At 49.2% G+C, this 10,661-nt stretch overlaps 7 protein-coding genes across 7 annotated transcripts; 6 read left to right on the top strand and 1 right to left on the bottom strand.

The window, feature by feature from the left end:
* The first annotated feature begins 267 nt into the window (after positions 1-267).
* LbPDI3 (protein disulfide isomerase) lies at positions 268-2,144 on the top strand. Its single transcript, XM_001888349.1, has 12 exons — positions 268-402; positions 463-477; positions 532-544; positions 594-726; positions 783-858; positions 908-1,004; positions 1,056-1,088; positions 1,146-1,194; positions 1,248-1,276; positions 1,329-1,541; positions 1,603-1,793; positions 1,862-2,144. The coding sequence occupies exons 1-12, from the start codon at positions 278-280 to the stop codon at positions 1,995-1,997; spliced, it is 1,110 nt and encodes a 369-aa protein (XP_001888384.1). The 5' UTR covers positions 268-277; the 3' UTR covers positions 1,998-2,144.
* A 437-nt stretch (positions 2,145-2,581) lies between these two features.
* LACBIDRAFT_153002 (uncharacterized protein) lies at positions 2,582-3,253 on the top strand (the record flags this gene model as incomplete). Its single annotated transcript, XM_001888348.1, has 1 exon — positions 2,582-3,253. A coding segment is annotated over one exon (672 nt), but the record flags the coding sequence as incomplete, so codon positions are not given.
* Positions 3,254-4,131: 878 nt separating this feature from the next.
* Positions 4,132-5,538, top strand: LACBIDRAFT_312726 (uncharacterized protein). Its single transcript, XM_001888347.1, has 7 exons — positions 4,132-4,269; positions 4,326-4,378; positions 4,434-4,497; positions 4,570-4,664; positions 4,721-4,798; positions 4,851-4,992; positions 5,046-5,538. The coding sequence occupies exons 1-7, from the start codon at positions 4,190-4,192 to the stop codon at positions 5,209-5,211; spliced, it is 678 nt and encodes a 225-aa protein (XP_001888382.1). The 5' UTR covers positions 4,132-4,189; the 3' UTR covers positions 5,212-5,538.
* A 46-nt stretch (positions 5,539-5,584) lies between these two features.
* LACBIDRAFT_333662 (uncharacterized protein) lies at positions 5,585-6,327 on the bottom strand (the record flags this gene model as incomplete). Its single annotated transcript, XM_001888310.1, has 4 exons — positions 5,585-5,668; positions 5,831-5,920; positions 6,122-6,262; positions 6,310-6,327. The coding sequence occupies 4 exons, from the start codon at positions 6,325-6,327 to the stop codon at positions 5,585-5,587; spliced, it is 333 nt and encodes a 110-aa protein (XP_001888345.1).
* Positions 6,328-6,944: 617 nt separating this feature from the next.
* Positions 6,945-8,426, top strand: LACBIDRAFT_255022 (uncharacterized protein; the record flags this gene model as incomplete). The annotated part of the gene is made up of 7 exons (XM_001888346.1): positions 6,945-7,080; positions 7,249-7,289; positions 7,342-7,411; positions 7,465-7,613; positions 7,674-7,788; positions 7,939-8,229; positions 8,278-8,426. Coding segments are annotated over 7 exons (951 nt in total), but the record flags the coding sequence as incomplete, so codon positions are not given.
* Positions 8,427-9,237: 811 nt separating this feature from the next.
* On the top strand, positions 9,238-9,395 carry LACBIDRAFT_312723 (uncharacterized protein; the record flags this gene model as incomplete). The annotated part of the gene is made up of 1 exon (XM_001888345.1): positions 9,238-9,395. The coding sequence occupies one exon, from the start codon at positions 9,238-9,240 to the stop codon at positions 9,391-9,393; it is 156 nt and encodes a 51-aa protein (XP_001888380.1). The 3' UTR covers positions 9,394-9,395.
* A 263-nt stretch (positions 9,396-9,658) lies between these two features.
* Positions 9,659-10,376, top strand: LACBIDRAFT_312722 (uncharacterized protein; the record flags this gene model as incomplete). The annotated part of the gene is made up of 2 exons (XM_001888344.1): positions 9,659-10,198; positions 10,248-10,376. One exon carries the CDS (start codon positions 9,659-9,661, stop codon positions 9,899-9,901), a length of 243 nt encoding a protein of 80 aa, XP_001888379.1. The 3' UTR covers positions 9,902-10,198; positions 10,248-10,376.
* Positions 10,377-10,661: the final 285 nt, after the last annotated feature.

The following is a 10,661-nucleotide window of genomic DNA, read 5'->3' as shown; positions in this document are numbered from 1 at the left end:
TATATCGGGCAGAGATAAGCACGTGTGCATCTGATCTGAAGCCTATCATCCTGACCAGTGGATGTCACGTATTCAGCGCGTATCCATTCTCGCTCAGTAAGATTCGCTTGTAAATGTAAAATACGCTGAGAATACCTTGGGATACACTGGTATTTTGTACAATTTCTCACTGTGAATTTTTTGTCGTCGATTGGTGAATTTTACGAATCGTGTGAATCAAATATGGAAAGAAATGAAATATAAATGTCCTCCACGTCACTTGTTTCCCCTCACCATCATGAAATTCTTCTCTGTCTTCGCTGCGCTCCTCATAGGCGGCGTAAGCGCTTCCAACGTTATTGAGCTCACTCCCGAGAACTTTGATAGTGTCATTGGGAAAGGAACACCAGCTCTCGTCGAGTTGTATGTGAAATAACTGGATTACTAGTTGTGGTTTGACTAATACTACTTCCTGTTCTGTAGTTTCGCACCTTGGTGGTGAGTCGTCGTTGTTGAGCGTTCGTCTTATGATTTTTCTGAGCGTTTAACTAGTGGTCATTGCAAAGTGGGTCTCAATGAACACTAACTTGGCCATCACTCACACCTGCACGTAGAACCTCGCACCTATATACGAGCAACTCGCAGACGCGTATGCACATGCGAAGGACAAAGTTGTAATTGCAAAGGTAGATGCTGATGGTGCGGGTAAGGCGCTGGGAAAACGGTTCGAGGTGACAGGGTATCCTAGTGCGTAATTTTTCTTAGTATCTCCCTCCCTCCTGCTCACTGTCGTCAATTATTAGCTCTAAAATGGTTCGACGCGAATGGCAAAGAATCAAAGTACGAGTCAGGACGCGATCTCGAGGCCCTTAGTGCATAGTGCGTTTCACCAGGCCTTCATTTTCAATTCTATTCATCTGGTGTTCAGTGTTACACAACATTCCGGCGTAAAATCAAGAATACCCGCGCCACCACCCACGAACGTCGTCCAACTCGACGTGCACAACTTTGACAGTGTTGCACTGGTTCGTGCTCATGCCTCGTTAGGACAGATGTGTTCTAATTTATCTTTCTAGGATTCGTCCAAGAATGTTCTTGTTACCTTCACCGTAACTCCAATTTCATCAGTCCCTGCGTCATCATAACCCTGACCACCCCATTATCAGGCTCCATGGTGTGGCCATTGCAAGAATCTGAAACCCATCTATGAGGATAGTGAGTCATGATCCGCAAATTTAATTTGAACACAGCTGAATCAAGTTATTTAGTTGCCACGAACTTTTTGCTTGAGAGTGATGTGAGTCTCCTTATCACATCAACAACTTACATCCTCAAGTCCCTTTCCGTAGTGTGTTGTTGCAAACATTCAAGCCGACGACAAGAAGAACGCCGATATCAGCGAAAAGTACGGAGTCACTGGTTTCCCAACCATCAAGTTCTTCTCCAAGGGTAGTAAAGAGGCCGAAGACTATGACGGTGGACGCACAGAGGGGGACATCGTCAAGTTCCTAAATGAGAAATGTGGGACTAAGCGTGCTGTTGGCGGTGGGCTGAATGATGAAGTGAGTAGCTCCAATAGCTCCAATCCATGCGGTTGCCTCATTGCTCGCATCGTGTTATTAGGCCGGCCGCCTGGCGCAATTCGACGAGTTGGCGAACAAATTCTTCGTCGCCGCTGCTGATATCAGACAGACCATCTACAAAGACGCTGTCAAGCTGGCCGCATCAGCTGGTGTCGCATCCAAGCACTACATCCGGGTCATGGAGAAGGTTGTGAACAGCAGCGAAGCCTACATTGAGAAGGAATTGAAACGGTAAGTTCCGTGCCCTGTGGGTCCGATGTCTTCGCTGAAACAAAAAATGTGATTGCTACCTTGTGCAGGCTGGGCGCTATCTTGAAAAAGCAAAATCTTGCTCCGTCAAAGCTGGACGAGATCAAGATTAAAATTAATATCCTGAGTGCGTTTAGCGAGAAGAAGGCGGACGCAAAGGTCGGTCGGGCGGAATCTGAGCTGTGATGAAATAACATACATAAATCGTATTTGATTAACGGCAAAATAATATTACTGATTGCAACATCGCGTGCTCCGGTTCGGCGTCTGTTATCTTGACTGGAAAAAAAGTTGCCTCGCGTCGATGGGCACCGGCCTCGTGTATGGGAAGGATTGGACGCGTGATCGACCTTGAGGCTGTTGGCGACTATGGGGGACCGATTGTATCAGGGGAGTGGCCCACAATCCCTCCTTTAAGCGTATGATCCATCGACCCTTTGTCCCTTCTCCATATCTTCTTCTCGAGTGGCTACTTTCCTCCTCGACTTCATTCCGCAACGATGTCTTACTTTTGGGGTTTGAGGCCGCCCTTTGCACTTGGTCGGAAAAACAGTTCTCCCTCGGCGTCCTCCCCAACCACGGAAGAGGTGATCGAACCTTTCATTCCTGATTTTCGAGATATCGATGGACCAATTATACCCAACGAATTGCTGGAACTCGCTGTATATCGCTACAGGCCATCGCGCAGAGCCTGGAAGCACGTTACATTGGAGAGAAGGAGGGACGAAGATGTAGAAGATGATGGGGTGAAGAAGAAAATACACCCAACGAGCGTGAAAGTCGTTACGTGGAATGTTGACTTTAATAACAACCACGAGATGGAACGACTCAATGCTTGTCTGCGACATCTTGAGAGAGACGTGCTGGGATGTAAAGACGGCGAAGCGCCCGCGGAGCCGTGCGTCATTTTGTTGCAGGAAGTAAAGGAACAGATGATACCGCACCTCCTCCAAGACGAGTGGGTGCGGCAGCACTTTATGGTTACGCCGAAGACGAAGGACAAGTGGCCCAAGGATGCGTACTACGGGAATATTACTTTGGTGTCGAGGGATTTGACGGTTGTGAAGGCGCAGATATTGCATTACGGATACTCGACCATGCAACGCTCTGCGTTGGCAGTGTCTATTGTCATGGGGGTTCCTGAGTCTGGAGGGGGCGGGGAAACGGTTGTGTGCATTGTCAACACGCACCTGGAGTCACTGCCTGCAGGAGCGGACGCACGGCCGAGGCAGCTACAGCTGTGTACACGATTCTTGAAGCAGGATTGGGTACAAGGCGGGATGGTGGCGGGGGATATGAATGCGATTGGACCATCGGATGCGATGATCACGAAGGAGGTTGGGCTGAGGGATGCATGGAGGAAGGGGGATGAGACTGGGTTCACGTGGGGGTATCAAGGAGGAGGAAACTTTCCTCCGAATAGGCTGGATAAAATGTTGTTTTTGCCGAGGCGGGGGTACAAGGTGGATGAGCCTAGGAGAATTGGGGTTGGAGTCAAGGCAAAGTCGGGCTCTCAGGCTATTTGGGCTAGTGATCATTTTGGGCTGGAGACGACGTTGACCATTGTAAGGCGTCCGAATGATTGTGAGTTTGCTACTCTTCTGGCATCGGCGCAGGTATTGAATTTATGCGTAGGACGTTATGTTTTTCTGGTGGAAGATGGGAATCAAGTTGCTGTGTACAATCCTCATTATCATTGTCGAGTCATACGTGCTCGATTTAGCCTGCTTATCAAAAGCTGGCGCTTTCTCCATTCTGTGTATGTCATATCAATTCTCGAATTTGATTTTATCGTGGGCTTGGCTCGATATCAGGGGGCGTTTGCGGGGAAATGTTGAGCTAGGGTTGTATTTTAAGGTTGGGTGGTGGACCTGTGCCGAAGGGAGCAAAATAGTCTGACATTGAAGTGAAAAGCGCCTTTATTTTAAAAAAAAAATGCGACGGGGCTCTACAAACCAAGTTCTGACATGCTTTGGCCGTCAGATCTAGAGCTGCGCGCTGCTGCGCTCAATAATGTCCGTTGAACTTGAATTCTCGGGGATGTCCTAAAATAGATGCATAGCGAGTCCTTGTCAGTGCTTAGTACCTCTCAAGTACCTCTGAACATTTGGTTTAAATGCCTACAAAAGGATTGCATGGCTGCCTTGATACAACTGCAACTCCAGGCCCCTCCAGCCTCTCATGTCATGCATGGAATTGTGTGATAATATTATTACCATGAGGGCACGCCTTTGTGATGGCTTGTTTGCGTGTAAACAGCGAGGAAGTTGGCTTTATAATTTGATCGTTGTCCTTTTTTTCCACCTGTAGTCTTCTTCCACGTTACCACTCGTTCATCCCTGGTTCGCCCTCCGTCGTCGACGCTCCCTTCAACGACCATGAAGTCCTTCTTTGCTTCCCTCGCCGCCGCTGCAGTCTTTGCCTCCAGTGCCCTGGCCCAGCTTACCATCAACACGCCGTGTGTACCTCACCCCTTTCGGTTGGGAGACATGCTTATCGTACCACGTTTCATAGCACGAACCCTGTTGTCTGCCAGCCCCTCCTGATCTCTTGGAGCGGAGGAACTGGTAAGTCTTAATTTTACCAGCTGGAGTACTCGCTCTTATGCTGTTTCCCCTCTAGCCCCATACTACTTGGTTCGTACACCTAAAAGTGTCACTATAACGACTCTCCCTGACCTTCGCTCGTGATTTTCTTCTGCAGAGGTAAGTTATAGTACCCCCCAGGGTGATTGCCATGTCTAACCCAGCTGCTTTAGCATCCTTCCTGGAAACCAACCCACCGCCCCAGCCCTCCAGACCTTCCCTACCCAGACTGGCACCTCACTGACCTGGATTGTCAACATCGCCGTTGGTTAGTGGTTTGTAAAGATTTTTTTTTCAACCTAGTTATCTTTAATCCCTTCACAGGTACCTCCGTCGGTTTCCATATCGTTGACAGCACTGGAGCATCTCAGGACTCTGCTCCTTTCAGCATTCTCACTGGCTGTACGTTGCCAACTTACTTGGGCTCTTTATGTCAGCTTACAATATTTTGTAGCCGACACCAGCTGCGTTGGAAAGAACCCCACGAGCTCAGGTGGTTCCTCCTCTACCGGATCAGGTACTGGTACTGGTCCGGCTACTTCCTCTACCGTTGTCGCTACTACCACAACCGCTGCTACCCATGCTGCCACTACCACGTACGTTCTACTCTATATTGTCTGTACCCTTTTTTCTGACGCTGGAATATTAGTGCTCCTGGCGCCACCACCACCGCTGCCACCACTAAGCCCGCCAGCTCTGGTACTACCTCCGCCGCCGCGACCACCTCATCAAAGGCGAGCGGTGCGATCAGTCAGAACGCACAGTTCGGCGCTGCGGGCGTCGTCGGAGCTGCTATCATTGCGCTCCTGGCTTAAATAGGCGTAGCAACCCAGTGGGTTGGGTTACCTGGGACGCCGCTTCGGTTGTGCACCATGTTCCCCGCACCGCCTACTTGATAAATTATGGACCGTCACATGCTTCCGTTCCCCTCACCAATCTGCCTTGTTGTTTGTTGTTCCTTGAATAATTGTAAGACTTTTTGGTGTGCCCTTTTTTTTTCCGCCTCAGGACGCAACCATTGTTTCGAACGTAGACTATTACATACATTCTTTCCATGCATATAGGACGCTTGGGCCACTCCCTATTTTAGTTATGTTGGTCCTCTACATAGCCATATACGGAATGACATTCTATTTCCATCAGTTGCTGATTGTCGTCGAGTCTAGACGCCTCGACGTCCAGATTCCATCAGTTGTTGACGACATGTTCAAGATAAGTATCGTCGACTTGGTGCCTTGGTTTGACAGGAAGGGGCGTCCTGGCGGCGACTACCTACAAAAATACAGCAGGAGTTTCCTCGCTCGACCCCAGCTTGCACTGGGTTTGCTTCTTGCAGGTACTGGTCTGGACATTGTCGACTTAGCCTTGATTTCTAGTGCATCTTTCACTGCTGGGCTCCACTTCTCTTTCAGTTTGGTTCCTGCTGGTACATACCAGGCCTTTACTTGAATCAGGGCCCTCCAAATTCTGGTGCGAATTTCCTTCTCGGCTCGCGCCTTCCTTTAGAGTTTCTGCAGGTATGTTCTGCTTTGAACATCATCGTCGACTTGGTGCTTTGGCTCTAAGAGTGACCTTTCCGGATTTGGTTCCTGCAGGCGCGGGATGGCGCGGGCTTGCTGGCCGTATCTCCATCGTTTAGGGAAGGTCTCGGTCTTCGCATTACCCTCCAATTCGATATAGAATAGAGGGTTGATGGAGGTCAGTAAGTAGAGAGAGCTTACGGACCTGGAAGCGGCCCCTACTGACTCGAAGGGTGAGTTTTCGCTTGGTTTTCGCCTCGGCTGGAAGCACGAGCATTCGTCTCGACTCGAGGCATGCATGGGTCGTGGCCTTCCAAGTGATGATGTGGAGGACAGTGGGTCGACCCTTCTCCGGTCGAATGATGCATCATGTCCGATGCTGTTGAAACCAACCCTTTCAAAGTGGCACATTTTTGGGTAATCTATCTTTCCTTGTCCGCTGGGAGGATCCTGATTCCTCAAAATCTGGCAACTCCGAGACCGATTTGCTCAGGATACGGAGCCCCAACGTTTACCCGGGGTTTCGTTCCGCTCATTGAAATCGCTTCAATTTAGTGAACTGGACAAAGGTAAATTCTTCGATCGCAATTATATCGGCCCGGTAGTTCATTTTCCAAGGGATTGGTACGAGATTCGCGTTTGTGCAAGGCGCTGTAGATGTGTTGAAGCCAGATGCCACTTGACTTGACATGAGGATGAACGAAGGACATAAGCGCTCAAATTGAGAGGTTTGACAAATAGAATGGTGTATGTGGGTAAACCAAGCAAGGGTTTGGGTGAATTAAAAACCAGGACCTGTGTGATTGAAGAGAATAAGCAAGATGGATACCCTAGAGAATTGTTTCGACGATGAGCATGAGGCAAGGCACTGGTGGGGAAACCACGTGGTGAGTAAAGTTAAAGTCCGCCGTTTTGAGCAGTTTCTCTTTCTCCCTCCGAATTCCCAGCCAGGCGGTTGTCCCTTCCTGAGCCTCTAAGCTGTCCCTTCATTATATCTCAGGACTGGCTCCAGAATCACAACAACGACCATGACTACCCCACACATCATCGCCTCTTCCTCTTCTTCTCATCCCGCTCAGTCCGCGTCCTCCAATGGCATCGTTGGCAACAACTATCGGGTGGGGAAGAAAATCGGTGAAGGCTCTTTTGGTGTCGTTTTTGAAGGTTTGTTTTACTGTTCAGCGCCCACGTCTTTTGCTACTTCCGGTTGTTATCCGCCGTGCCAGCGGGCGAGCTCGTCAGAGACAAGCTGCGGCCGTCGTACCTATCATAACTGCGTCCATTTCTATCACTATCTTCAAGCCTAACCAAGGTTCTAAATCTCATTTGCAGGCACAAAGATAACCAACAGCTCGCCAGTGGCCATCAAATTCGTGCGCACACTTTGTTCATCGATGTTGGCACAGACCTTGAACCCTTTTTCAGGAACCAAGAAAGTCAGATGCGCCCCAGCTAAGGGACGAGTTTCGGTCGTACAGGACGTTGAATGGAACGCGTATGTCTCGTTGGTTTGGTTGAAGCTGGGCTCTTCTGACTTGCAGGATATAGCTGGTGTTCCACAAGTTCATTATTTTGGACAGGAGGGTTTGCACAACATTCTTGTTATTGATCTTTTGGGTTTGAATTTGGAGGATTTGTTTGATATGTGCGGGAGGAAGTTTACAATTAAGACTGTTTGTATGGCTGCTAAGCAAATGGTGCGACACCTCTGCTTGCCACCGTGGCTTGAACTTACTCACTTCCGTCTCTGTTTGCAGGTAACTCGTGTGCAGGCGATTCACGAAAAGTCGTTGATATATCGTGATATCAAACCAGACAATTTTCTGATTGGCGTTGCTGGGAGCAAGACAGCCAACACGATCCATATCATTGGTAAGTCCTGCTTCAGCTGTCCGACTTGGTACGATGGGGTCCCGCGGCGTTACTGGTGCATTGATTGATCCGATCGGATGTCAGCAATTGCACCCAATCTCCAACGATGACGCTTTACAATGATACGGAACTAATTTCTTCATATCACAGATTTTGGTATGGCGAAGCATTATCGTGACCCAAAGACCAAGGTTCACATACCCTATCGGGAACGCAAATCTCTTTCCGGCACGGCACGTTATATGTCTATCAACACTCACCTGGGGCGTGAGCAGTCGCGGCGTGATGATCTAGAGTCTTTGGGTCATGTTTTCATGTACTTTTTGAGGGGGGGTCTACCTTGGCAAGGCCTAAGGGCGGCAACGAACAAGCAGAAGTATGAGAAGATTGGTGAGAAGAAGCAAACGACGCCCATTTCGGAGTTGTGTGAAGGATTCCCCGGTTGGTGTCATAGATGTACACGTTGTCTGAAACTAACGTGTTGCACAGAGGAATTTACGATATACATGAACTATGTTCGGAAACTTGGATTTGAAGAAACACCCGACTATGACTTTCTTCGAGAATTGTTCACAAAAGTGTTAAAGACACTTGGTGAACCAGAAGACGGAGTCTTTGACTGGATGCTCCTAAAGGACACGCCCGCTGTGCGTCATCTTTCCGTCCTCACTGAACTTGGTCTCATTCTTCACAGGCTCCGGGCTCCTTGGCCACCACCCCTGTCACACCTCACCGCGAGCACCGTCGCGAACGTGATCGTGAACACGGACCTCGTCGCTCACGACAAGTGCCAGATGGTTCGACACCTAACCAACTCGTTCTCAGTCCTTCCCCTGCACTCCTTAAAAACCATCGTCGTCCAGCCGAACGCGGGAACTCTGCTCGGGATATTGGGAGTGTGCAACCTCTTGCGCCAACAAGCCGCCGCGCCAGTCAACAAAGAGACGCTACCGGCATTTCTACTGGCGGTCTCAGCACACCCCACCCTTACGCTGCAGCGCCAAGCCCAAATGGATACAGAAACGTCTCCGCCCAGGACGCGTATGGTCGACAATCACCCAACCCATCACCGCATCATCTGCCCAATGGAACCGCTGCCAATGGCGCGCATCCCACCGGGTCAGAGTCTTTCTTGTATGGCCAAGGTCCAACTGGGAAGAATGGGACAAATTCTCGTGAAGGTACGGCTACGGGCGGTACTGCGCAACGGGAGTTTGCATCAGGTGTACGGGGGATGAATATCTGTGATCGTGAGCAAATGCAGAGAGTTGGGGAACAGGACGAGGATGGCGGACACGGGCGTAGAAGAGGATTCTGGAGCACGCTTTGCTGTCGAGCGTAGTTCCGGTGTCTTGAATTTCTTCTATACAGCGTGCTGGCTGCGCCTCTCTCATTCATTCATTCATTCCTTTCTTTATGTTCACGACGCATCAAGATGCATGAAACCGAATGTTCCTAGATCCCATAATCACGTCGATTAATGCTCGTCACTCGTTCCCTCACTCTTTTTATTTCAAGATAAACCCGGACGATACCTCTTTGCCTCTCTGCTTGGTAGCTATTAGTTTGGTTGTACTTTACAGTCATAATAAATTTCTTGTTTAAAAATAACACATTGCCCACTTATCGCCATCTCGCGTATTTCCAAGCGAAAGAGCAGCTATCCATGGATCAATTAGAGCTCCAAGTTTCCCAAGACCTTGAACGGTCCTCACTGATAAAGAATTCTTCTTCTGTGCCGTGGCTGGTCCCGAGGATTGGGCGGTTCTCTTGAGTGGTTTCACCAAAAGTGTCTCTGTTCTTTTTCCTACATCCTTGTCCTCATTATTTACGCGCTTAGCTTTGACGCTGCTGGGTTCTCCCCGTCTCCATGAGGGTCGACTCCAAGTACAACAACGAGACATTCATGTCGTCCAACAAGATCGGCGGATTCTTCAACCCTCTTGAGGCATCACGCAGATACCTTTTTGGTTCTGTTGGTGTCCTTGGTCAAATGAACGATTCTGTTATCTCTGGTGCCCTTTCATCCTTCGTGGTCTCAATATTGGCAATCTTGGGCCGGCGTTTATGGATGTTGCCTCGGTATCAGATGATTGTAAGACATGTCTACTAGCTCGACATATGCGGGCGTAGCCTTGACCAGTGACAACATCTGAGTTCGCAATGGCCACAAGCGTCAATGTTGAGCTCTGGATCCGTTTCGGGGATGAGTATCAGCATGCGCTCTCCATCCCCGTTCACGAGTGTCAGCGATTCTCATTGCATCCTCTCACCTGGTTGCGTTTTCTGGGATACACCATATACGGCAAGGAAGGTTACATCTCCCTTGAACGCGATGGAGAACAGGTCGCGGATTATCGTCCTGACGGCGTGGCTATATCGGGTGGTAATTATTACTACATATCGCAAGGCGAGTCATCTCAAGCAAATTGGGACTTGTCATTCATCTTTAATGATAGACAGCGACTTTCGTTTGCTTGATCCGAAGGCGATGGACGATAGAACCTCCTACACGCTGGAAGTCAATAAGCGCCGGCCATACTTCAAACGGGATGTGGTCAATCGTGATAGGTGTTGCGTGGTGACTGGTACATTACAGTTTGATGCTTTCCATATAATTCCTCATGCAAAGGGAGACCAGGTGCGTTCCGGCCCTATGTACCGTCCACATCGCTCATTCCAGATGAAGTACATAAAGAACCTCGTCGCCTACAGAGAAGTAGTCGTCGATCCACGCTTTGAGAGCATCAACGATACACGCAATGGGATCCTGCTCAACCGAATGCTGCACCACGCGTTCAGAACCTCCCAGATCGCCTTTTTACAGGTCAGCTACTCGACGCAGTTATCTTCAATGTGATTGAGTTAATTTG

Source organism: Laccaria bicolor, genomic scaffold (assembly GCF_000143565.1).
Source record: "Laccaria bicolor S238N-H82 LACBIscaffold_54 genomic scaffold, whole genome shotgun sequence".
In the NCBI taxonomy this organism is placed as follows: Eukaryota; Fungi; Basidiomycota; class Agaricomycetes; order Agaricales; family Hydnangiaceae; genus Laccaria; species Laccaria bicolor.
The sequence above is the reverse complement of the archived record's forward strand: the minus strand, read 5'-3'. Positions and strand labels throughout refer to the sequence as shown.